We start from the raw sequence: 26393 nt of genomic DNA, 5'->3' as shown, positions 1-26393 counted from the left end.
CACTGTATCTAGTTATTGCTCTTTAGCATCAGTCTTCGCAAGACCCGATCCCATGTGCTGTAACGCCGCGCCACGCTATAAGCTCAATGATCCGGTTAACTGGATATCTAGGACACTCTTTCCAACATAGAGAGCGTAGCTCCCTGCTTGTAGCCCCCAATTCTGCTTCTCGGTATCCCAGGTGCTGAGGTCGCGACGAGTAAGATCGAAAGTCACTTGCACCTGTTGTCCAGGCTCGATGAGTTGCTTCTCAAATCCTCGCAGAACCTTGGCTGGGCCACCCGGGATGCCAATATAGAGCTGGGCCACTTCCGCCGCCGCCACAGACCCGGTGTTGGAAACAGTACAAGTCACGGTAGCGATGATATCCCACACTGAAGGGAGACCACCCTCAGCCACAGTAGTACCTGGAGCCAGATAGCTAGTGCTTACATTTGAGGAGGTGGAAACCTTCAGGTCGGAGTAGTCGAAAGTGGAGTAGGTCAATCCGTATCCGAACTCGTACCGTGGGGTGATATTGGCAGCCACGAAAGCCTTGTAGTCAATGTAGACGCCCTCGGTGAAGTTATCCTGGGGGTAGTAGATATCATCGGTACCGGACTGGATTACCGGGTTCAAGAGGCTACCGTAGTCGGACTCGTTCTTTGCCACAGTGTAAGGCAGACGGCCAGATGGAGATTGTTTGCCGTACATGACCTCCACGAGGGCTCGGCCGCTATCTTGTCCAGGGAGATGAGCGTAGATGACCGCCGTGATGTTATCGTTTTCAATCCAGCGGTCCACAAGGCGAACACCAGCATTGTGGATAACGACCATGGTGTTGCTGCATTGTGAAGCGACGTTCTGAACCAATGTGTCAGAGTAGGGATCTGCCAGATATGGTCGATCCCATCCCTCCGAAGACTGCTCGTTAATAAACACGATACAAGCATCACTAGCTGGGTTCACCAAGGGGTTCTGAGATGCAAAGTCCCAGGCGAGGAACGTATCATCATCATATGCCTGGCGCTGGAAGGCATTGAAGGGTGCGTCGATATAAGATGCGGTGCTGGCACCCGAGCCACCACCAGTAATCGTCGTAGCATTGAGCGCCACCCCGGGGCCAAACGCACTTGGGTTTGCACTTGAGAGAAATATATACTTCAGCATCATTGCATCCACAGCTGAGCCATTGGGGTATGTTAGGGAATTATCATAGCCCATAGACCACATGTTCCAATCAAGGTCATCCATTGTGTTGCGAGCAGCAGCGACGGCGTCATACCCGAAGAGAGAGAGAAACTGGGGTTTCTTAAGGGGCAGGGCGTTGTTCGTATTCTTGACTAAGACATGTCCTTCTACAGCACCTTGCAAGATGGTGGACTTGGATTTCGGATCCCGGGCGTCGGTTAGGTTGTGGGGAGCAAGGAGGCTGTATGGTAGGCCATGACCAGGGTTTTCAATCTCCGCATATTTGTACCAAGTAGCGACAATACGGGTGGCCATATCATCAAGGCGTGTGGAAGGCAGCGACTCGTTCTTGACAGCTAGGGCAAGAGTGCCATTCTCCCAGTACGAGGATGAAGGCATTGCCATATCTAGCCCGGCCGCTGCACTAGCAATCCCAGTGTGTTGAGCACCCCAATCTGAGACAACAAAACCCTGGAAGCCGAGTTCGCCTTTGAGCAGACCATTCATCGCCTTGCTATTCTGACAACCGTAGCTATTGTTGATCCGGTTGTAACTGCACATGACGGAACCGGCACCCGCCTTGACTGCATCTTGGAAGGGCCACAGATAGAGCTCATGCATGGTTTTATCGTCCAGGTTGGAGGAGGACGATTGGTTTCGACTGTTGGCCAACATTGATGGTGTACTCCGATGCGTTTCCTGTTCATTTCCTATCAGATGCTTCACGCAAGCAATGACAGATTCTTGCAAACCGCGAACGGTATCTCCAGTCAAGGCACCAGACAGATAGGGATCGTTGCTGAAGCCTTCCCAGTTGCGACCGCCTCGGGCGATGCGGCCAATGGGTCCAGCCACTGGACCAAGTGCAACATTGACTCCCTTCCGTTTGAACTCGGCGCCCATATACTGGGCCCGGCTGTATGTGAGGTCCCGGTTCCATGACGCTCCCACATGAACTCCGGATGCATAAGAGTTGACCATGTCCGTTCCTCTCACACCATTCCCGGCATCTTGGAGGCAGATCCCGGGGAATCCCAATCGTGGGACTCCTCCGCTTGTCCCACCGCAACCGTTGGCTGTAGAAGAATAGCCATATGTGATGTTGTTCTTCTCTTTGTCAGTCATCTGAGCGACGAGCGACCGGGCTTTGGTGAAGGCCTCTTCCCAGTCGCCTAAGCCCTTTGTTTCAGCTGTATATTTAATGTCAGTTATCGAATCTGCATGTCATGGTGGAACCTGAACAATGACGGCTTACGTGTTGGATAGACGGGCTCTGAATGCCCATACGACCAGTAGTGCTCCAGATCCGCGACATCTGACGCCCGATTCTGCACGGCAGCGCCGACTGCTGGCTGCAATGCAGCAAGCGTAGAAAGTGCCGCTGACAGCTTCATCTTCGTGGCGCCCACACAAGAAAAGCGACAATAACTGAAGATAAAAGGGAAAAGTAATACACGTCTACTCGCTCGGACTCAAGGAGTACAGATGCTGCGTGCATCCCTTGCTTTTATAGTCCTCCATTGGACACGCAACTGCTCTAGACCCATAATCCCATTATGCCAGACCTTGGTATTCCGCGTTGCTTTCAACATTTGGTATAGACTCCAGCCGCTATTTCTGCGCGATGTCGGCTTGGTATGTATCACGGCAGGCCGCTCTTCACCGCGGAATCCTTTAGACCAACAGACCAACCAATCCATAGCTCCAATACATAAATCTCTGATATCATGTGTGGGGTAGTGGAAATTGCTTCGGTTCTGCTTTCCTTCAACTTACAACTTAAACCCGAACGCGGAATTATGCAAGAAAGGCTTGCGGGGACCCCACATTCTACTCCCCACATCGTCTTTAAATGGCTTAGAAACCACGTGTCGGCAGAACCCCGGCGAAAAAAAAAGACGAAATAGAGTTTTGGGGATGCTATGGTTCTTTCTGACTGGCTCTACCACGAATGGCCAGTTGCATTCCATCTCTAGTTGGCCCACAACCTCAGTTTGACTTGACCCTATCTGGTAGCCAAGCCAGCTCTCACGGCCGTCGGACACAGACCGAGCATTAGGCTATGACCCATACAACGAAGAAAGGTCTGGGGAACCTTGACAGACTGGGGATCGGCATACGCATTGCCCGTCCGGCATTGAACATCGGCATTGCAGCGTTGCGCCGTCGTCAAGTTGACCGATTCTATCACCGTCAGTATCGATGTGAACCCGTGACCACGTTGAGGAAGTGGCATTAGATAGATCCACCCGTGTTCTCGGTATCCCCCAGTCTTTGACTGGCCTTTACCCCTCGGTATGAGGAATTCTGTTGTGATCACTTGAGATCTCCAAGGCGCTCCAGCATGCTTCGGTATACTTGGTACCAAATACCCATTGGTAGGGTGATACCAGCATCCAGTTCACATCTAATACCATCGAGTACATGAGCCTTGACTTGGGTCAGAAGCTCTCCTTAGATTGCTGAATTCCTATGAACGCGCGCTCGGCTCAAGGTTAGCGATATCCGAGCCGCTCCGGTGCCTGTAAAACTATAATTATTTTATTCGGTTTCGGTTTACCTACTTTCTCCCGATCCGCCCAAAGGATTCTTCTTTCGCGCAATATAACCTTTATATTTCGGAGAAACATCAGGTGGTTCCCATCGGAGTGGGCAGATGGGAAGCGGAGATGACATCGGATATATTCTGAACGAGCGAGTATCGGGTTTATGGTCATAGAATCTTTTTCTCCGAGGTTGGCATTATGTAATTTCTATTATGCCCCACGAAGTCTGTTACCCTGCTCAGTCTCGGAGGTTTCCACTTCTCCATATTCTTACAAGCAATTAGTGCGAATGCAAGCATGGGGGTGGTTATAAGAAGCAACCACCTTAGGATAATTGGTCAAAAGCAGATAAAGTACATTCGGTAGGAGATGTTGAATTCTCCTAGCACTGAGCTACCTAGGTACCGTACCGAATACGTTCAAGGCCTACCCATTCCGACACTGGACCATTCCCCGGGCCAACCCTGTGCTTAGATGGGAGTAACATCGACCCAGAAGCGAGTGTTATCTGACTCGTATTTCTTGTCGCTTTCAATCTGGGACTTGATCCATTGAACAGCATCGCGGTACCCTATATCCATTTAGCATCTCTTCATACATTGCGACGCAAAGCCACGGAGTGAGAATACGCACGTTTGATGTCGGCGGTGTTAGGGTTCTGGACACCACTTGCACCATTGCGATGTCCAGCGAACCAGACGTCAAAACCGTATTTGGCCTCTCCGTCGTGGCGGGCCTTGATATCCTTACCGAGGTCCTTGCTGTAGGGGATGTCAGCATTTGCAGAGTAGATTGTGAAAGTCCGAGTGACAAAGCCACGCTGACGTACTTCAGAATTTCGCCGTTACGGACATCATTAACGCTCTGCCCTAGAAACTCCGAGGCTGAGGTGCGGAGCATGTACCAATTCTGCTTGAAGATTCCAAAGTTCGTGGCATCTCCAGTCTTGCCGTCACCTTGTATGCATGATCGCGTCAGTTGATCTCATCCTGTATGCGATCATGGGAGGACACATACCGTAGCGATAGTCGGTGCCCATATTCGTCGTCTCAAGCATAGCAACTGCCAGGTCCATGGTGTTGCCACCAGCACTGATCACCTGCTGTTTGCGAGATCCGAGACCAGGGATCTGCTCAGAGCCTCTCCGGTCTTGACGCGCAGTGATACTGGCGCTGTCGGGCAAGGCCGACGAGAGACCGGTTTGGAAAAGGGCAAGAGTGACGGCGACGAAAGCGTGGAACTTCATGGTTGCTGATAAAGCAGTATGTATTACAGTTGTTCGATGTTTGCTGTTGCGGATGAGACTGCGTTCTGGAAATGAAGAGACATGCCAGAGAAACGCATCCTTTTATACTAGAGATCCAGATAGCTCGCTCTTGTGCTCTACAGTCTATACTTTTGTCAGGATCTGTTCTTGACCCGGATCAAACAGGTTTCAAACACTTCCGTTCCAAAACTGGAAGAGATCTTCACACTCAACCAACGGTACGGCGCACTCTCATTGTCGAATCTAAGAGTAGAAGTGCGCTTGGCATTAGTATACGAGACATGTCTAGCGTCTCATTCCGAATTAGCCCTTGCGGAGGATTCCGTCGACCCCAGACAGCTTCATGCCACCCCTCGGGGTATCAATCCGGAGCAACAGTCCGTTACCAAAGTGTACTAGTCGTCGATCTAAAGTTTATTTTCTTGCTGAGCAGACATTGGTATAGGCTTACATTAGAGGAGTTAACAATCACTCGTGATGGAGCAGATGGCGAGGCTTGAGTTGTATTCTGCGCCGCAAGTGAACACCAGAGCTGACGGTCTTCGACTTGATTGAACACGGGCGGATCTCCATGACTCGTGTATACCCCACTCACTACCTGAAGTCGGTAACTAGGGATTCGACCACTGAGACACGGCACACGCCAGTTTTCGGTGGATCTTGTCGGCCGTTAGGTTCTAGAAGTCGGCAACCCCCGACTATTAGTAGCATCATTCCACGTGCTTGCCCTGTAAATAAGATCCATTTATCACCATTTCTACCGGAACTCGACGGCTTCCTTGCATTACCCGGACGCCTCCATGTCATGCATTATACACACCGTTCCAAGGTTATCTTGACGTTGAACACCGAAAGGGCTTTCTATGCCTGCGCCAAAGAATATCAGGATTAATAGACACGGGCCGCTATCAGTCAATTGTTTCAGAGACGTTTTCCCTCGTCGAACAACGGATTCTAGAAACGTCGAGCGGGAAGTCGACTCACTCCGCGAATACGCGCAGTCGTAAAGAGCCTGCGCCTCCGGATACTAGCGAATCGGAAACGGTCGCATAGAAAGAAGGCAAACAAGTCGACGTGGTCCACCATTGGAGATGGGTCACAGAGAGTAGAGTAAGCTGTCTCAAGCTAGCCAGTTTGAAGCCACGTCGGCGTCATCGCAAGGGTCCCGGGCGGGTTGGGCCACAATAGGCATCTTTCTATACCTACCAACGTTGAGGAGATAGGTAGCTGCCTGGAGAGTGATTGATGAATGTGACCCGGTTAGCTATTGCAAAATGGGAGTAGCATGTGAAAGGCTGAGCTGAGATATCATCCAAAGGGCTGAACGGATTCTGACACTGTTTCAGCGGCGCTGCGCTTCGCCTGGTAACTCATAGAGTCATGGAGCGTTTGCCATGTACATAGCTATGTGCTACATATCGCCGCCACAGAGTAAGACATACCCCCTATTGCACCATTCTCGTCGGCTAAATTTTTAAGCCTGTGCATGTAATTCTACGTGAGCGAATCGCGTAAAATCCATAACCATGCACCTACCAATCGAAGGTACATTTGTACCACCGAGTCTATTAAGTGCTTTAGATCGTGCCTCTTTGCTAGTCCACGTCCTTTATATCAGGGAAATGTATTGTCCGCCGCTTTACCTCGAGGACTATCCACGGGCGACGTACGAGCCGTCGCTCAAACACCCAAGCCGGGTTTATTATTTCTGCCGTAGTGAGACACAAATACAGTATTTATGTCAGCGTCGCTATAATAGCTATATTCGCACAAGCTATACGTCAAGCGAGGCAAAGATGTTGAGAACAGACCAGTGCCTCTGGCACGTGTCCTGATCCTTTCTTTCTCTCTTTCCTTTCCCATTATGTCTCCCTTTTTTCTCTTATGTCATTTTCTCTATTTTATAGGCCGGTATTAAATGTGTTTGCTTACTAACTTTTCGGGAATTCTTCTATTCGAAGGTCGGCCAACCAGAACAAAAGCCAGGGAGTAGGGCTTTTGGGGCGTCAAAGTTTATCGTGCCCCGTTTAGGCCGAATACAATAGCACTTACAAATCCTATATTGGAACACCATTCGTCACTCGCGGCAGCTTTGTTTGGATTTGTCTTTTCTAGCTCCGTGGCATCATCATACCTTTTCAGCAACACTATCCCACCTGGTTATATCTAGAGATGGCGCGATGCTCCAACGGCATTGGTGTTTTGGAAGAGACCGAAATACCACCTACGCTGACATATCTCCGTTCGACAAAGTAAATACCTAGAGCTAAAGCATCAATAAATACACAGCACTCGTGAGCCGACTTGCTATTCTCTGTTCACCTATTACGCGAGCTGGTTCACGTATATTTCATATGCGTAAGAGCTCCCTTGAGCCTTTATGTCACCCCCGGCAACAGAACTTTGATTTTGATCTTCGTTTTGGCATGTCAGCAAAGCACTCCGCTTGACGATTATGCAGGTTTAGTTGTACTGTGTCAGGAGCTAAGGCTTGATAGATCGCTTAGGAACACCTGTTTCATGATGGGAATGTTAGCATTTATTTCAATCAATATCTTCGCCTGGAAATATTGGAGGTACAGCTTCCAAGAGTAGAGTTATGCCAAAAGACCCTTCAGTAATAGATCACCAAACCAGGATGCGATATAACTTTCTTCGGGCGTCGGAATAAAAAGTCCACCCCACATAGAAGCGAATCTAGAATTCACCAGTTATATACACACCTTTGGTTCATACCGAGCCAACACGGCTCCAAGTCGTATTTAACCTAATTGATCGATTTCCTTTGTTAAAGGCGTTAAACTCACAGGCGCCATGTTTTAGTGTAAATTTATGTCCAGCGATAGAAAGGAGTGCAATTGACAAGTCTTTTCTTCAGCTTCCTGTTATAACAATCTTTTGTCGCAGGTTAGTTTCTGGCATTTTATTCAATTTTAACCTGCGTGAGGTGTTACAACATGCGCACTATCATTGTCTCTCTGTTCGTTGTCGTCCTTGCCTCTGCGATTCCCGCGCCAATCGATCTTCCCAATCTACTCAATCCTGTCAGTCCAGCTAGTCCAGCTAGTCCAGCTAGTCCAGTCAATCAAGCCAACCCAGTCAACCCAGTCAACCCAGTCAAAAACCCAGTTGGGCCAAAGAAGGTGGTTCCGGGTACAGGCTTTATGGTCCGGACCAAAAGGTTTATCCCGGGTGTAAGTCAATTGACTTGCCAGTTACCGGCAGAAAATATCGCTAACCTTGCTAAGAAATGTTCAACAACCAAAAGGATATGCACCTCCACAGAGGGTAAAAATAACTGGACTGTTGAATGTAGCACCGAGGTAAGGACACTCCTACAGCTATTCATCTATCATAAAGTATATGTGTACTAATTTCGTAGTGTTCTGAAGGTCTCTGCACCATCGATACTGGAAGAGGTACGAATGTGATTAAGCCTACGGCCAAGTGCAACATCAGAAAGTCAGATATAGTGTGAGGACTTAAAGTTTCGTGAAGTTTGACAGCTCAGAGATGGTTTGTGAAAGGACGGCTGAAGGGAGAATTATTCGACGTGTGGGCAGGTATCTCTTGAGCAACTTCAACGAAAGAAATACCATACATCACCATAAACTTATGTCAGCTGAATTTCTTCTACTTTTTGCATGTATATTTAAGGGAGAGAGTTCAGGTCCAACGCCAGTCTAGTCTCACCCATACAATAGTTTCTAGACTACCGCATTATGCGTCGCTTCCTGCATGTTAAATTATACGACTAGATCAGCCCTTTATTAGCGTGCTCACGGCAGAGCCGCGCAATGCTATAGAGATCTTCTCAAAATTATATATAGAAGGGAAGCAGCTCCTTGTACATAAGTACTATATGGAATTGAAGCTTGACACTTCAAAGGTCGAGCCTATAATACCCCCGATCTCCCCAGCGGTAGTTCCTGCTAAGATTCCCGTCCCTATTAATCCTCCATCATTCACATCACGAAGAAAAATGCTTTTGCCCCCTTCCTGTGGACCAGCACGAATCAGAAGCTGATCGATGTATCTTTGTGTCTTTTCCTTGTAGTACGGATAATGCTGCATGACCCCGCCGGAAACAGCTACAGCCAGTTCTTCCGGACCATTTTTCCACCTTGTTGTGGACTCATCAGTCCGTGCTTTTCCATTCGAAGCATTCGGTGCTGAAAGGTCTCTATGATTGTGAGGAGGTTGTAAAGCAATCTCTCCTGCACATACAAGAAGACCAACGATAACTGCTGCAACCAGGGAAGTCGCCCTATCCTGGACATAACTTGCAATGACACGCAAATCCCGGGAAGAATCCGGCGTCCAGCGCCAGTCACTCATAGAAGGCGGCGGTAGCTCATGGGACAGCTCCATTGCCAGCCGCTCATCGGACTGGTTGCAAGCTACCTTAAGAGAAAGGAAATCTGTTGAAAGCGAGTACTCTGCAACCAGATTCGCAGGCAATGCTGAGCGTGGGATACCTAGCACACCGTGAAACCAGTCAAAGGCGATGAGCCGCACTAGCTCACCAACATACCTTCCACCAACCATCAACTCTAAGGGTTGAAATCCCGGCCTTTGACAATGCTTGTCGAGCTCCGTATCCCATTTAGTTCGAAGATTCAGCTCAAAGATAGGTGCTGAGGCACTAGATAAAGTCCACTCCGTCGAGACCAGAGCCTCCTGGGCACTTGGATCTTTCTCGCGAATATGCTGGATTTTACGTTCGTGGAGATCGGCTATCTTTATTGGAACAGTAGCATTGGAGCCAGCACCTACAATGAAGCCCATTACGGCGCGCGTATTTGGGAACGAGTGGATTGTATACGCCAGCGAGCAAAGTGTTGACGAAGTATCATTTGTCATCGCTGCAATCCTTAACTTGGGAAGGTTAAAGAGTTTTCGTCGTTTGACAGGCATGCGCTGCTCATCTTCACCAGGGGACCAGGTGTGACGCTCGTAACCATCCAGTAAAGCCTGGTGCAAATTAAGATCAGTCTTCAAGGCGAAGCCTTTTCCTGTTGGCATGAGAATGGCCTCATTCAAACATTTTTGTCTGTTGTTCATCGTCAGTTTTTATCTCGTGACATGCTTACTACATGTAGAAATCAAGAGGCCAACCTGATCGGGAAACAAAACGAGATACCTGTCGTCAGCTCGCGGGGTACCTCTTCGCTTGGACTGTTCAGACTGTCTCTGACAACATCTGCAATACAATCTCCGATGAAGGTAAACAAATCTGGAGCACGGTCTCTTCGCAGATGCTCCTCGATTGGCCAAGCCTTTTCTAGTGTTCGTCGTACGCGCTGTTGATCACCTAACAAGTCGATAAAGGCTACTCGGAGATACGAAAGACCAACGTAAACCGCTAGATACCGGCCCGTTTCCAGCCCAGTTGGTAGCCGAGTGATGGGAGTGGGGAAGAAGTGTTCGGGGGACGCCGCTAGCTTCTTGTAGGTTAAGGAAAGGCGGTATGACAAGTCATACAGAGTATCAATCCCAATACGAAGCGGCTGGAGAAAACTCGAGAGATCCGAGGATGATTTTGCAGATGTGTGCGACATGCCGCCTGAAGATGTAGCGGAAGAGAATTCGGTTCTCATCTTCAGCAACGCGAAATGTTGTTGCAGTTCGGCATCCCCGTGACTTGTGGACAGGTGACTTTTCGGATGTTACGCTGTCCCGTTGCCCGATGTCACCTTCCATCGGGAACCCTAAGTGGTTGCATACGCATCCAACTCTGCCTGCCCGTCACCTCCAACATTGTGTCGACCTTGTCGAGGATTTTCGTGCATTGAATGGATAGTCAATTCGTATGATTAGCTGATCGAACGAGTGGAACAAGAAAACAGGTTGTCAATATAGTTACCGATTTAACTATAAAATTGTCACGAATTCAACAGTACGGTTTCACTCAAGTACGAATCATATATGATAGAGTGGATTCAGAGCTTTGGAGTTGTGGATAACAATGCTTTTATATTCTACGCCAAGCTTTAGCCACTTATTTCCGTGACCCGGACGCTTTTGTAAGAGCCAGCCCACCATTGATCTCGATTTCAACCATGTACATGGCAATATGTCCAACTCTTCTTTTTTAAGCGTTTTCTCTTTATTAATCCCCCAAGATTGAATCCCCGGGACAGTGTTGGCAGATCTCCCATGATTGTCTTGATTTGATTGTCCCAAGCGCCCGGACTTCTTCCACCAAGTAGCCTTGCACGCCCGAGGTTTCTAGCTGACGAAGAAGAGCCGGAATTAAATTGTTTTTGTTGTAAAGGACTTAGGAATTTAATATGGTTTTAGGCTGGTGATGCTAAGAGGTGAAATCTTACCACTTTATTGAGCGACTTAGAGTTGTCTGAAGAACTCTCTGGTCGTCATGAAATATATATTTCACACATGGTTGTGGAATTTCCGGGTACATTATCATAAACCATTTGGGTTCTACAACAAGAAGCCCGCACGAGTATGCCAGCTCAATCTGTGATTTTATGAAGCTAGGATGGAGGTATTTTTTTCTCACTTGTGCATCTTTCTTTTCCTCCGCCCCCTTTGTCAGCCCTGTGTGATACTACAGATGCATTCCGCCAGGCTGAGTGTGACAACAGTATGTTGGGGTGCAACATATTATGTGCCCTGGAGACAACTTACAGGATTACACTAAATTGCATAAGAAACATATTTATAATAGCATATCAAAAATTATTGTTCTATTAGATGTACTTCAAGTGGTAATGATAAAGGTTAATCATTCTACAAGCGCGAGATTGAAAGCATGGTTATGCGAGTTGAGTATATTAATCTACCACACATACTATATATCACATCACACGTCGCGTATTAATATACATTACTAAATATCATCACCAATGCAAAACACCACAGTCGCGCCTATCATGCCCTATGCAAACGTAGTTCGATCACAGATCGGTATGTTCGATGCGACGAACGGATCTCAAAAGAGCCAAAACCCGATCGGAAGCAAGCTTCACAGTGAACATGGAGCCCTTATCGTAAATTAGTTCGCAGCCGCAACAGCAAATTGAACCGCGTTAGTCACATCAACAGCGTAGGTCAGGTGAGGGGGCAGGATAACGACGCTGTTGTTGCAAATAGTATCTCCGGCGTGGCACACAGTGTGCACACGGGAAGCATCAACGTTGGGGAAGGCCTTGCCCGCGTCTATAAAATAATCAGCATGTTTCATACATCAATAATCCCCACGGCCTTGGAATTTAACGTACATGGGTCTCCGAAGAGGAGGACGCTGCTGATCTTGCTAGCGTCTGCGGCAGGGAGCTGCTCAACGGCGTTGTGAACAATCTGGCAACCCTGAGAGTAGCCGCTCATGACGAGCTTAGTGTCAGGACATTTGGAGAGAACTTCGCTGGCCAGGGATGCCCTGTTCGAATAATGTCAGCTGCGATTTTCATTGTCCATCGGAATAGAGCGAGAAGGTTGCGACACAATAGAGAAGAGACGTACATTGACTTGCTACCGGCAGCGTCACCTCCAGCCAAATAACCCGCGACATCTGCGTTATAGCCGTTGACGCCCTGGAAGCTCAAGGCTTTTGCACCGACGGCTTGCTCAAACGCTTCAGAAAGAGGAGGTCCAACAAGGACACCGACCTGCACAAAGTTAGAATGGAAATAAGCACTAAGGCAACGAAGCTTACGTTTCCGGGCTCACTGGTTCCGCGGGCGAAGAGAACGGTGTAGTCCGTGCAGACACCAATATATCCATTTTGTGTGGTTCGAGCACCAGTGAGGTCGGCGAGCAATTGATCAAAATCGGTGATCACACCCGACACCGCGTCGATGGTGCCATCGATGGCAGGCAGATGCGACAGAAGAGCGCTGAGGAACTCATTCAGGGGAGCGTTTCTCTCAACCAGAGCATTGCTGGGAAGAGGGCTTGCGAGAACGCTGGCTCCGAGGAGAGAGACAAAGAGAGACTTGATAGCAAGATGCATGGTGGCTGAAGTGGAAGGGCTCCGTGAAAGCTTTGCGCCGTTGGGTTGAGGCTAGTTTGCGAGGACAATCAGAACTGTGATGGTGTCTGAGCAGCTGTCTTGTTTTCGGGGGAAGACACGCTTTTTATACATCTCTAAGCCGTGTTCCTTCAGCCGTCTCGACTTCCCTATACAACCAACATGTCTCAAGATTCATCCAAAACGGTACGGCGGGCCTTCGGCGTGGAACCAGAGCTAAGGAAAATCCGATATTCGGGGAGTTCCTTTGGATACTCGGCGAGAGCACATGCTGTTTCTTCAGCAAGTCCCTCGGCCAAGAACGTGGATTAATATATCAGCGTTGCATCCTTTTGGGTGGATCGCTGGAACAGGGCGAATCATTTCCCTGTAGAGCCAGTTTGATTTGGTTGACTATATTTTTGTGAAGAACAAAGTTAGACAGCGGTACGGCTGGGGTTCTTTGTTTGCTCGGCCATGGACCAATCCCGGAAGTTAGAACGATAGCCAAGGCGATATTGTGGCCTGCAATGGACCTCTGACAAAGCCCTCGTATTCGGAACCCCCGCGGTGCTTGCGTCATGGCAATCAAGTCCTGTACTGCGCCCACGCGGTCATGCGGGCGGTTGGTGGCCGTTAAGCTTAGATGCTGGCCAACGAGACGCCCTGAAAGTATCCGACTTGAGTGCCGTCTTCCCCGCATTGTCGCTAGTCAATGCACGACCCCCCACCGTGGTGGAGACGGAGGAATCCTGACGATTGGGAGTTGCTCGAATGAGTGCGGCCTTAGCGAAAAGGCGCACCAGGGTTCCCGTTCCCTCGTGACTAGTCCTCTCTCGTTCTAAGGCGGTAAATAGTTCGACCCTGTGGCTGATCTTCTACCCGTCGTGAAGACCCGCGCATCCGAGATTCTGAACAGGCACCAACAATCCACGGAGAGACGTCCGGGTTTACCCTCCCACCGGTTTCAGGATCGTCTACTCTAAGCAAGTGAGAAAAAGCTTCGAATACATCGGGAAATTCTCCGTGTCGCGGGTGCGGGACACACCGACCAACCCGGTCGATCTACTGACTTCGGAATAAAAATCCCTCATGACTTGCTTACTGGTCGTTAGTAACCCCGGTATAACTCCGGACCTGTTTGAGTGACGAGCTACAGGTTGTTCGCATTGTGTGGTGGAAGGGTATCACCCCTTCTCTACTAGATGCTAACTAGTACGTACGAACCCCCCTGTCACTTTTAATGCTTAATTCAACGGACTAAGTGTGGTGACACCAGGGAGGGTCCTGATCATGAAATACCGAGTTCGCATGTGTGTGAACTGGTCAGGGTGACATTGGGTGGAGGTGTAGCTGAAGAGTGTGGGTTGATGTTGGTTTTCTGAGCAGAGTTTTCCAGGGCTTATTCGGACATGTGAGGGATGGCTCTTGGCCTCGGACCAATGGAAACTGGAAAAGGAGCGACTTTCGTTCCTGGGAGTTCATTCTGGTTTGTAATGCCAAGATAGCGGTCCGAGAAGCTTGTTGACTAACATACTAACTACTAACTCATACCAGTACAGTGACAGATGCTATTTTTTCCGGATTCTGTAGCTCACGCTTCCTAAGAGAAAGTGGGAGAGTCCTGACAGCCTGGCTTCCTCTCTCTTCCCGTAGTGACTATCGGGGACCAGAATGAGGAACCGGTGAGAGCATCGCCGGGAAGGATTTCCACGGTCTTGGCTTCGAACCAACAGCAAGATCAGATTTACTAGAGCGCATCCCGTTCCCAAACATAGAGACAAGATCACCTTCACGCCGGCTTGGCCAACATGCCAAGAGACCTTTTTCAAGGAATCTCTCAAAGGTCTTTCCTGAGGGTAACTCGGGTGCGGGCTACTCAACAACTCGGAGCAGGCGTTTTCCTGATGCCGAACCACACACCAACAGCACACAATGATTATTTCTCTTAGAATAGCATGTTTAGCATGGGCTGAGGCACAATGGATCTAGTATTGCCGTTTGAGGTGTTACTATCCATGTCCACATATGTCCACTCCTCTAGTGTGCGCTTAATCAACGACAAACTCTCTGGCACGACCCACACTTAAGAGGCGCGCATTAAGCGTTGCAGTGCTGTTCCAGAACTTAAAGACAAAGACATTGGCAGGTAAATATCCATAGATATGAGTTTGACTGTCAGAGTTGGTCCAGACCGGCTCCTATAGACAACAATAGACCGGGATTGGCTGGTAGATAAGACACCGACACCGCCGGAGCTGTCAGCATCGGACTGAGCTGGAAGAATTACTTCCGCCATATGTATACGGGCGGTTCGAGCGGGAAAAACGGGAGGCCGAAGATCCCGTTGTGACGACCCGTACATCCCCTAAGGATTTTCACCTTATTGGCCCTAAAGTTGACCAAGCATTCTGAAGTTCCTTTCGTTTGTGTCCACCCTGGGACACACGTGCAGAATCTTGACCGTTTTTCGCAGATGTGAATGTCTTTTCTCTGCAGCTCCGTCGTCCTGCAGATCCACGGGAAGCGGTTCGAAATGCGCACGTTAGCGGACCTTGTAGTAGATCCTCCTGCATGGTGTTTATTTTCCTCTACCAACGTGCTGAAAAAGCTCCATTCGAAGCGTCGGGTCTACATCGGAATAATAAGACATGCTCGATGTGAAGAAGCTACGGGAGATGGTCGCCGTTTGCTGGAGATCTTCGCCGACAAGCGCAGATCACCCGTGTCAAGATATCCTCGCGTAGCGGGACACTTGTCTGTTTCTTCGGCATGCATATCGGGCTCTTACAGCGATACCACTCCTTGTTGTTGCGTAAAAGTATTTCTTGTTATCCCGAATATATCTTCCGAACGTCGGAGGTTTCATACACTAGCTTTGTGTAGTCTAACAGCTGCGAACAGTATCGGGTGCAATGTTTTCTACGTACGCGCTATGTGTGGACGACAGACCGTAAAACGTTACAACAAGACTGGTAATGGCCTGATGTCCTGGACAAATGACATACGTTGAGTCCATATCAGACTATGTATCCGTCCACGTATATCCCTTCCAGTGGTTGTACCGATGGGGAACACGACAGCATGATTAGATAAAGAATACTACCATGAGATAGCGCTAGAGTGTAGAGCTGAACGGATCATGAGGTGTAAGGCCTCTGTTAAGGAGAGCATTCTTCTTAGTCAGTCCGAAGACGTGTTCTAGCCTTCAACGATTGTCGCGCCTAGAGAGCATATTCGCTCAGGGATCTGCCTAACCTGATTACAAGGGATGGTCATTTTGGCGCCAGCCTATCAATCTGGAGTCGCTTGATGGAAAGCTCAGCCGCAAAGCTGACACTCAATCCCAGGAAGGTGCGATTGAAGTATCTGCAGCCTCTCAGAACTCCACTATAGACTTAAAAGGATAACCCTTAGGGGAGTCTGATTGGATATCTGGCCGAACACAAGAAAGGAAGGAGCTTGGCATCAGCCCTGGGCTGTGTCGCTTTTGTTCCTGTGTCACAGTAATTGTAGATGCCATGATTGTTAAGTGACCGCAAACTATACATGATTACCGCCGTCTCATTTCGCAGCCGAGCATGTTGTCTCCTTTCGATAAATCGTCTATCGTCGTTGGACCTTTTACCATCTGATTGCGAGACGCGATAATCCCACGATGGGCTTTAAGCATCATCTTCGGTCTTGCTTGGACGTTTCAGACGTCCCGCTTATCACATGTTTCCTCTTTCCCTGGCTGTGGATAGTCCGATGCGTACAGAATCCTGGGGCTTGTTCCAATATAGCACTATGTCTCACTCGGTTTCTTGATTCGTTGTGGGCACAATCGAACAGGAGTGTTAGCAAGCCAAGAATAGGACTTCATTCTGCTCAATACGGATATCACGGCCCACGGAGAGGGCTGTAAGTATCCATCCTTTCGCAACTGGCCGGTATTCTAGACTTTCTTAATGTCATATGGTAGGACATCCGCACTAGTTCCCAATGGTTTACTCACTAAGCATCTGCTAATTGAATATCATTATGCACCATTTGGAACCCGCCCCAATTCTCAACTAACAAGCGAACTCCACGACGGCCAAGGATTCGCTCCATGTTAGAGACAAATTCAACAGGAAAATGGCGCCATTCATTCCATTTTGGAAGTCCGTAGTGACATCGTTTGTCTATATCCCCTTTGTCTGTCCTGCTCCATATGCCACCATCGCGGTAACCGTCGTTAAGCCCCCTACTTTCACACCGTGGCCTTTGCACACATTCCGCACGAACAAGTTGCCTTGTAGGTGTACCTTTTCTACTGCTGGTGTAACTGTGATCACATAGAACAAAGGCTCATTGCCCTGGCATATTGCACTTCAGCGCTCCTCCTAGAAGTGGATTTGTTTGAACGATGCGGGGCAGATACGATTAACAAAGGTCCAGCAGAATGGTGGAGGTTTGGTGACAGCCTTTGTCCCTTAGCTGTCTTTGCGAAACTCTAACAGGTCAGTTCCGCCACCTTACGCGAAAAGATATTTCTCAGGGCCACATACTTTCTATAACGAAGTGAGGGTGGTTGATTTTATGGTCTATTTCTCATATCTTGGTGATGGAGGTAGTAGTCCTGAGGCGCTCAATCAACGGTAGGTTAAGTCCCGGACTTAGCAAGAGATGTGCGATTATGCCCATGTAGAGGGGTAACTAATAAAAATGATAAGACAGGTATGTGAAAGTGAAAGAGAACTTCACTTCAGTCATAATCATATGAATCGTCGGCTTTGCCGTAATGTCGTAGCATATACTACACATATAGCAGCAGAGTAGGTAGGACACAGAGTGGCCCAGAGTTCGCCTATTCCCCTGTCATGAAGTTTGATCTAACAAATAGCGGAATGCAATTTAGAACGATCGCGAACAGAATTCATACCTCCCTCCAATCCTACACATTTCCCTCCGATTACCAGGCATATCTGAATTGAGCCCTCTCCCAATCCGTCAGATCTAAAAGATCCGTCTCTACAATTCGATGCTCGCCAGTACTCTGAGAGGCCGCTGACTCAAGTGCCCGTTTATCCCGGCGCTTGTTTTCATTCAGCAGATAGAACATGAGGGCCGCTTCAAGTGAGATCATCATGGACGAGGTAACGAAATATGCACGGAATCCGGTAGGATAGGTTGGTGCTTCATGCGATAGAAAGAATTGCGGTGTGATAATTTGGCCCACGCAGTAGCCGACGAAAACCATAACCTGGAATGAGTGGAGTTGAGTCAGATAGCTATCAAGGATACCTGGAGATGTCAAAGACTCGCGAACTTACACTGACGGTCATTTTCTTGGTGAATCCAGCAATGTTGGACGATATCAGGGACATGCACATTATATAGGATACCGTACAAGTCAGCAGTGAATATACAGCACCCAAGCGCGACATTTTCCGATCGGTCGGTAGAGCTGCTCTCTTGTAAGTCATAAGTCAGTAGTATGCCAGTGTTCGAAGCTTACTGTATAACAGAACACTGCCCACAAGCACGCATACATTGCTAAGAATCATGGCAATACATCTGCCCTTACCGATCCACGAACATACAATACCCCTAAAGTCGTGAGCAGGCCACCAGGAACGATGGGGTTTTTAGGACTTACGCAAGTAACACACTGACAAGCTGGACGGCATGTTCTGGCATCGCGACAACAGTGGACTCGACACTTGAAAAACCAAGGCCCGTGAGAATAATCTTGTTAAATGCGTTTAAACCGCCTCCGGGTATACACTGTAAAAATACAATGGAGAACAGCATCCACGCCTGAGGATCGCGGAGGGCTTCCTTGACTTGATAAACTTTGTATTGTCGATTGTGAAGACCCGCGTGGTTGTGAAGCACCTGTATTTGCCAGTGTCAATCACCATGGAATTGAAAGCGAGCATGCACAAGAAGGAATGTTCCCACCCGAACAACAGCAATCTTCCTCTCCCGAGGTGTCAAGAACCACGCCGACATGGGTGAGGAGGGCATGGTGAAAAAGACTATGATCCCCCACAGCATCGTGATGGGACCAAAGATAAGATATAGATACTGATCTAGTCTCAGCAAGGCAATCCGCTTGACAGACAAAAGGAAATCTTTAATCATACCTGCCATTGGGACAGTTTTCCATGCACATGGCCGATGCCGTTTGAGACACCATCACCAATAAATGCGCCAATTGGTCCACCAGCCCACCAAATACATGAACGCAGGGCATGCTCATTCTTCGTGAAGTATTGACTGACTAATAGGGTGAATGCAGGATTGTTGGAAGCTTCGAAGAGGCCTAAGAAGAACCGATTCACGGCGAGTGTTGCGAAATTAGTCGACGCGGCCGTTGTGGCGACACAAAGTCCCCACATGAAGATCATGGACCCTATCCACTTGCCGATAGGAAGCTTTTGCATGAAGATCGAATTTGGGTATTGCCAGAACAGGTATCTATAGCTCTTAGTCAGTCAGCACGCCCTAGGACAAAGACTGTTGATTCATACCCAAAATAGAAGATCGATGATGTCCAGCTATACTGTTGGCCCTTCAGGTTCTATTTGAAAACTGTAAGCTTTCCCTGTTAATCACTGCAAAAAAATGTTTCCATCACTTACCAAATCCGTTCTCAGTCCATAGACTGCAGCAGTGGATAGGATACCTTTGTCGATGAAGGAAAGAATATAGCTCACAGTCATCTGTCAATAGGGTTCTGTCAGCAGCGAACCAGAGACCAGATGTTCCATCGCAGTTACCATTGGAACAATGATCAAGTCAATCTTCCAGCGGACGACAGACGCTTCCTTATCGGTGAACTCGACATCTATCTCTCCTGACTCCCCGTTGAATATTTTGATAGCGTCATCGTATCCGTGGGGTTGCTTGGATCGTTCGACATCCGCTCGTGGACAACTGGAGGCAGCGACATCCAGGGCCTTGGAACTCATGTCTGCCTGCAGTTCGCCCAAAGTTTCCAAAAAGCGGGATTTATTGACATGGCAATCTAATATATAAGGACGGTGAGTATAAGGGGGTGTCAGAAGTCGGGGTTTTATGAAACTCCGACAAGCTTTTAATCAGACTCACAAGACTGTTTTACGCACCGGGCAAGGGTCCAAGACATTCCCCGCACAGTGTCCACATCATCTTCACATCTCACTGACTGAATGAATCTAGTTATCCCATGTGGAGAACAGCGGGATCGGCGCGGGCCTTTCTGAGAGGCAAATCATCCTTCTTCTGTGGTGGCTACTCCGTACTGACAGGGATGAATAAGGGGTTTGCAGAGAGAGCATGATAAAGAGGGTCGGCTCTTCCCGATGGGTCGGCAAGCTACCGATTGCCTTCCAAGCCGTCGGGAACCTGCCGATGCTGCTCTATCATCAAACAATTGACAAAATGTTTTTATAAAACACTTATACTCGCTATGAATTCGACATTCATTGATTGAGAAACATACAATCCGAAGTTAAGATAAGAAACGAAAACCAACGTGGAAGATCTCCTAATTCTCTCTTCTGCCTATGCCAAGCCCTAATCTTTAACGCCAATATGCCAAGCGAACTAAGCGGCGACAATTATCAACATGTCGTGGTGCACGGGTTGCCCTATGACCGCGGTTTTTCGCATGGACAGCAGGTCAAGGATAAGATTCTGCGGAATATTACTCATTATAAACGGCCAGGGAATCTTATCTCATGGTGAGACACAACGCCCAACCATCTCCCTTCGACCTGCTCATACTATAGTAGGCCCACCGCACTGAGAATTATTCGGGAATGCTATATTCCAGGTTTGGAAAAGTATTGGTTATCGGGCCTCAAAGAAATGCGTGGCGTCGCCGACGGTGCAGGAGTGGACCTGGAAGATATAATCTTATTGAATGCACGATATGACCTCTCACACATTAGCAATCCTTCTACAACGTGCGATGACCCAACTCGAAGTCTTCATCAGTTAACCTCGGAGGCTGAGGATAAGCCTTATTATCCGTCGTATCCACGAGCGTCTTCTGAATGCACTAGCGCGATTATCCTATCCGAAGCGACCGGCAATGGGGAAGTATACACGGCCCAAAATTGGGATATGTCAAATCGGCTCTACAAGGAAGACGGTATCATCTACCTAGAGGTTCACCCGCACCCTTCAGAGAATCTACCGTCCTTGTTCCTTGTAACCGAGGCAGGCCAGCTGTGTCGATCAGGAATGAACTCGGATGGGCTCGGGCTATGTGCAAATTCACTCTGCAGCTCAATTGATGCAATACCCTTCTCGCTTGATACTGGAGTGGGGAAAGGGGAAATGCCGGCCATTCCTCCGTCCTCAGCTCTACGACGACTATTCCTAGAAAGCCCTAGCTATGCCGACGGTCTCAAGCGGGTCGCCAGAACACCCCGTCACGTTTCCTGCAATTTGATGCTGACAACCGCAGATAATATGGGAATCTGTTTAGAGATCACTCCCAGAATCATATTCAAAATATCTGGGTCAGCTGGCTCCGATACGCCGTATATCCTACATAGCAACCATTTTAAAACGCAATCCTTCTTGTGTCAGTCCGAGATCCAGGATACTTTAGCCGGGGGCAGTTCTTGGTATCGTGCCGACCGGCTAGAAGTGGGCATCCGAAGAAAAGCGCTCATTGGTTTTCTTACGGAGTCCGATATTATGAATGCATTCAAGGACCACGCTGGATATCCTCACAGTCTCTGTGAGCATTCGGCCCGGAAGGCAACTGAGGGCCCGTTTGTGCAGCCAGGTCGTCCGAATCCTTATTCTGGTTCGACATGCACAGTCAGCTGTGTTATTTATAACCTCACCAAGAGGTCGATCAAAGTATGTAAGGGGCCTCCATGCAGGGGGAACTTTCAAGAGTTTGCCCTAAAACGGGCATTTGAGTCTAGGCGATAAATGAGATGCAAAATGTGCATACATTGGGAATGGAACAGTATTCCGCCTTCCTATTTAGTCAGGGGATGGACTCACGTGGTCTCCATCTGCATGTCGATGGACCATTTAGGAAATTGGTATGGAGCGACTTCACGAAGATCGTTCCTTAGACGAGCGTTGGATTACTCAATGAGGTCGCATTGGGGAGTGAAGAATGGTGGGGGCGCCCCGTTTAGTGCGTGAGCTGATTTGTCTAATGGCCTGGACCCTTTAATACTAAAATAATCCCCCAAAACCAACCAATTCTTCGATTCTCCACTTGATCCTGTTATTCAACGCAATCCAACATTTTCTTGCTCACCACCCACTATTTACTACGTGATTGTTTTCAATGAATGATCCGGGGAATCTCTCATCTTCCAAGCGAACTCGGGCACCCATCGCGTGTCTGCGCTGCAAACGACGAAAAACCAAAGTACACTCGAAACCCCTGACTGTAATACTCTCATGTCGTAGTACTAACCTCACGTAGTGCAATGGGACGCGTCCAGTATGCACGCCATGTCAAAAGGCGAGAGCTTGTATATATATGCACCTTTGAAATGAACCATGTTTGTCCAACTGACGACTGAAGCTTGCACCTGGGCAGGAGTAAGCCATATGGGGGCCGATATGGGTGAAGAGTACGCCAGCCTCCTACAGTATACCCGAAGTTTGGAGAGCAAAGTCGCCGAGTTGGAAGGTCGTGCCCAGCGCAATATCACCCCGGCGTCGGAGCACCAAGTGACATCGGTAACAGCCGAGCTGTCAACCAATGTGGCCCTGCTAAGTATGAATGCCACGGCCGAACCTTTCTTCGTCGGCGCGACCGCGGGCTTTTCTGTGTCGAAAATGGTGGAAGGGATATTGTCTCAATCGCCGTTTCCACACCCAGCGCTTGACTCAATCGCATCTTCAAGCATGCAGGCTACCAACGATGTTTGTCCGCCCACGAACAATCACACTAGACCCGATCCCCAGGTCGAGCGGAAGCTAGTGGATATTTTCTTCAGCCGAGTTCACCCCCGATACCCATTTCTAGACAGGTTCAGCTTTGAGGAGTTCTACCAATCCTACCAACTGTCTAAGGATACAAGTCGGGTTAGTCCATCCAAGCCGTTCCACCTTCATATGGTTCTCGCAATCAGCGCCCGCATTATGCAGCTTCATCCGGAAATGGGCGGGAACATCAACCCGGAGTTTTACTATTCGAACGCTACTCGATATGTTGATGAGGCACTGCAGGTTCCTGGGCTAGAGAGGATTCAATCATTACTTTTGCTCGCGCTATACATTCTTCGTACCCCGGGTAGTATTTCTAACTTAGGCGGCTGGCACATCATTGGATTCGCGGTTCGGTATGCAGTAGAATTGGGAATGCACCGCAACATCAAGTGTGGCGGCCCACGAGCACAGGATCCATATCGTATTGAGATTCGGCGACGAGTGTTTTGGAGCGCTTATGTTCTTGACCGTGCTGTATCCTTGACTCTAGGACGTCCGTTCGCCCTGTCGGAAAATGATATCGATGTTGATGTATGTCATTCGCTCAGTTGGAGGCATCATACCGGTTGGCTAAATCATAATCTACTTATCAGTTACCTGTTGCTCTGGAACAAAGCCCTGTCAGCGGAAAGGAAATTCAATACGACCAGTCCTCTGCGGCACTTACTGAAACAAAAACCTCGAACCTATCCTCCTTCGTACACTTATGTCGGCTTAGGCGACTGGAGAGCAGGATAAAGCAGGAACTTTACAGTGCTAGCAGCCCGGCCACCATGCCGGACTATACCTATGATACAATAATCGACTCTTATCGACAGGAACTCCTCGAGTGGTTGAACAACATACCCTTTTTTACACCCGATGGTAAGCTACAGGAAGGCTACTCTCTGTATGATACCCCAGAGTTCTTCCGCATACAATACAGCAAGGCTCTGCGCATGCTTCTACAACACCGAATCACCCACTTTACCTCCGAGACGAACTCTCCCAAGGATAAAGAATACCTAGCATTAAGTGCTAGAGCCGCTGGAGACATTTGCCAATACTATAGAACGTTACACCAAAGAAGGCCTTTGGGGTGGAACTTCCTCGCTCTGCATTCCATCTTCACAGCAGGTCTAACATTGCTATACTGTATCTGGGCAGAGAGGGAGCATGCAGACTTAGCTCGATTCGAAGACATTCGCTCATGTTCTAACGTTCTCTTTGCGATATCCGAAAGATGGCCGACAGCCACGAAGTTCCGCGACATATTTGAGGTCCTGGCGAAACGAATGGTAGATCTAGTGTCTCTGTCATCCGTCCCTCACAGTGGCTTGGACGACGCACCTTTTCTACCGGATGTTAGGATTTCGCCTGCTGGGGCCCTGCAAGAATCGACAGGGTTTCCGGCAATGAATCAAGACGACTTCTGGGCCATGCTTGATGAGCTGGTGGATGACGACTATATCCGCAGTCAATTTCAATTGAACGGTGTAGAGAGCTCATGGGGCCTTTTCGACAGCTAACGTGTTATATGTCAGCTTTATGGTCCGTGAAGCTTTTCAACATGCGTAAAGGAAGACGTCTGGCACTGTATTATAGAGCAGCAAGGTATGTATTCTAACACCTGTATGATAGTCGCAGGTTACAATTGAATAAACTTGTACCGTGTATGAACACTTTCTTGAATTTATCGTAGACGTTTCTTAGGCTGCCTTGATTGGCAAATCCCTCTATGCCATGAACCATGAATCACTACATATTAAACAAAGAGCCGCCCATCTATCATAGCCGACCAATCACCCACTCTTTGCAGGAAGAGAGAGATCGAGGAAAACGGGCAATAGAAAAGGAAAAGGGGGAAAAGAAAAGAGAAATCAAAACTCCAATATAACATGCTAGTTCGTGCCACCATACCTGAACGCCGCTCCATGAAAAGCTCCAGATCCATTTCAATGCTTCAACGTTTTCTTCTCCATGGAGAATAGGAATAACGCCAGTGCACTATTGCTAGCCTACCTTAGGCTCAATCCACTGTCATAATACCATGTTCCTCCCTAAGACGCCGTTGCTCAGACAATGACCGTTATGCTTGATGTCAGTCAGCCACGCCCTTAGTGTCGTGGAGCATAGAGTCAATATCATAGACGGTCTCATTGCCACTCTGGCTGCCACTCCGGTTCCCGCCATTCTGGATCGGGGTCAGGGTTAATCCAGGCCGTCTGGTCTTGGACCGGGTTTGCTTCGGCGTCTAAAGCTCTTTTCAGAGCGATCTGATGTTCTTGTTCTTCCGGCGAAAGCGCAGCAAATGCGGCGGTATTGGCGTCCCATTGCGCTACGCACTCCTTGTTCCAATTGCACTGCTCAACCTCTCCGTAAACCGGGTGGTTATGTCGTGGATGCTTAGAGGGCCATCCGGAGGCGTGGTAATGGTGCTTGATCAAGGCGTTGCGGGAGTTATGATTCCCACTATCGGAGTGGCCTTGACCAGCTGCAAATGCCTCGACGGTGAGGACGAGAAACCCTCCGACAAGCTTGGACTCGGGAATATCATGGAAGGTCTTCCATGTTACCTCGTGCCCCGCATTGATGCTCATCTCGGCCAGCACCGCCGCTGTGAAGGCAGAAGGTCCTGTTCCACTGATGATATCATCGAACTCCAACTCCAACTCGCCGATGGGCTTCCCTTGTTTGACGGAAAGCTCATTTAGCCACTCCAGGATATGATTGACCAAGCGCATCATCACAGGCTGCCGTGGTTTGGCCATAAAAGTCCACTGGCAAAACGACTGCGACTTCTGCCCGAGAATGGGATGATCATTGAAATCGGGTTCATCGATCTCGACTCCAATTACCATATCAATGTCGTGCTCATCGTAGCGCTCCGGAATAAATCGGTCAATTGGTCGGAGAGCCTCGACGTCAATGTCTGCCCAAACTCCGCCGTCCACGTACATGATCAGATATCGCAGTAGGTCGGCCTTGATAATTTGTGCCGTGAGGGTGCGATATGTGTCCACAATGTCTGGGCGATTGAACCCGTCAGGGCCAAAGTGGGTTTCAACGTAGTAAAGATCATTTTGATCAGTCAGTACTTCGTATCGATAGCCGGGGTTCTTGGACGTCCAGCTACGAGCCACGGTAAGGTCGCGCTCCTCAAACTCGAAGGGAGCAACCTTCCATGATTGCCAGATCTTCTTAGGGAAAAACCGGTGGGTTTCACAGGATCGGTAGGATAGACCATCACTTAGCTCACTAAACGTGTCCGTCATAGAAAGATAAGACACAAACAAGATGGCCGCGAGGCATCCGGGGATGATCCTGCGGATCTGTCTCGGCAGGCACACTCCGGACATTGAGGATGTCATTGATTATTCCGGAGACGCATAACCCAAGAATATCAATGGATGGAGACCCGGGAGAAAAGGATACCCTCCGACGTTTATGAGCTTCGCGTCACGGACCATGCGGAGATTGCTATCTCGTGTCCCCGCCGCTCAACAAGATTTTTGTTGGATCATCCTTACAG

The 26393-nt window shown here is 48.7% G+C and overlaps 8 protein-coding genes across 8 annotated transcripts; 3 read left to right on the top strand and 5 right to left on the bottom strand.

Moving 5' to 3' along the window:
- Positions 1-75: 75 nt before the first annotated feature.
- AO090003001511 (beta-glucosidase) lies at positions 76-4496 on the bottom strand (the record flags this gene model as incomplete). The annotated part of the gene is made up of 3 exons (XM_023235353.1): positions 76-2360; positions 2426-2564; positions 4350-4496. 3 exons carry the CDS (start codon positions 4494-4496, stop codon positions 76-78), a joined length of 2571 nt encoding a protein of 856 aa, XP_023090379.1.
- A 3444-nt stretch (positions 4497-7940) lies between these two features.
- Positions 7941-8357, top strand: AO090003001509 (uncharacterized protein; the record flags this gene model as incomplete). Its single annotated transcript, XM_023235352.1, has 1 exon — positions 7941-8357. One exon carries the CDS (start codon positions 7941-7943, stop codon positions 8355-8357), a length of 417 nt encoding a protein of 138 aa, XP_023090378.1.
- A 484-nt stretch (positions 8358-8841) lies between these two features.
- AO090003001508 (hexokinase family protein) lies at positions 8842-10544 on the bottom strand (the record flags this gene model as incomplete). The annotated part of the gene is made up of 2 exons (XM_001820499.3): positions 8842-10036; positions 10102-10544. 2 exons carry the CDS (start codon positions 10542-10544, stop codon positions 8842-8844), a joined length of 1638 nt encoding a protein of 545 aa, XP_001820551.1.
- A 1457-nt stretch (positions 10545-12001) lies between these two features.
- AO090003001507 (cutinase family protein) lies at positions 12002-12958 on the bottom strand (the record flags this gene model as incomplete). Its single annotated transcript, XM_001820498.3, has 4 exons — positions 12002-12165; positions 12228-12385; positions 12469-12614; positions 12662-12958. 4 exons carry the CDS (start codon positions 12956-12958, stop codon positions 12002-12004), a joined length of 765 nt encoding a protein of 254 aa, XP_001820550.1.
- Positions 12959-17891: 4933 nt separating this feature from the next.
- AO090003001506 (uncharacterized protein) lies at positions 17892-19896 on the bottom strand (the record flags this gene model as incomplete). Its single annotated transcript, XM_023235351.1, has 8 exons — positions 17892-18182; positions 18253-18391; positions 18579-18817; positions 18884-19009; positions 19069-19402; positions 19456-19505; positions 19567-19610; positions 19677-19896. 8 exons carry the CDS (start codon positions 19894-19896, stop codon positions 17892-17894), a joined length of 1443 nt encoding a protein of 480 aa, XP_023090377.1.
- A 2902-nt stretch (positions 19897-22798) lies between these two features.
- Positions 22799-23463, top strand: AO090003001505 (fungal specific transcription factor domain-containing protein; the record flags this gene model as incomplete). The annotated part of the gene is given in 2 exon segments (XM_023235350.1): positions 22799-23413; positions 23431-23463. 2 exon segments carry the CDS (start codon positions 22799-22801, stop codon positions 23461-23463), a joined length of 648 nt encoding a protein of 215 aa, XP_023090376.1.
- A 192-nt stretch (positions 23464-23655) lies between these two features.
- On the top strand, positions 23656-24390 carry AO090003001504 (fungal specific transcription factor domain-containing protein; the record flags this gene model as incomplete). The annotated part of the gene is made up of 1 exon (XM_001820495.3): positions 23656-24390. One exon carries the CDS (start codon positions 23656-23658, stop codon positions 24388-24390), a length of 735 nt encoding a protein of 244 aa, XP_001820547.3.
- A 627-nt stretch (positions 24391-25017) lies between these two features.
- On the bottom strand, positions 25018-26220 carry AO090003001503 (glycosyltransferase family 32 protein; the record flags this gene model as incomplete). Its single annotated transcript, XM_001820494.3, has 1 exon — positions 25018-26220. One exon carries the CDS (start codon positions 26218-26220, stop codon positions 25018-25020), a length of 1203 nt encoding a protein of 400 aa, XP_001820546.3.
- Between the last annotated feature and the right edge of the window lie 173 nt (positions 26221-26393).

Source organism: Aspergillus oryzae, chromosome 2, assembly GCF_000184455.2.
Source record: "Aspergillus oryzae RIB40 DNA, chromosome 2".
NCBI classification, from domain to species: Eukaryota; Fungi; Ascomycota; class Eurotiomycetes; order Eurotiales; family Aspergillaceae; genus Aspergillus; species Aspergillus oryzae.
The sequence above is the reverse complement of the archived record's forward strand: the minus strand, read 5'-3'. Positions and strand labels throughout refer to the sequence as shown.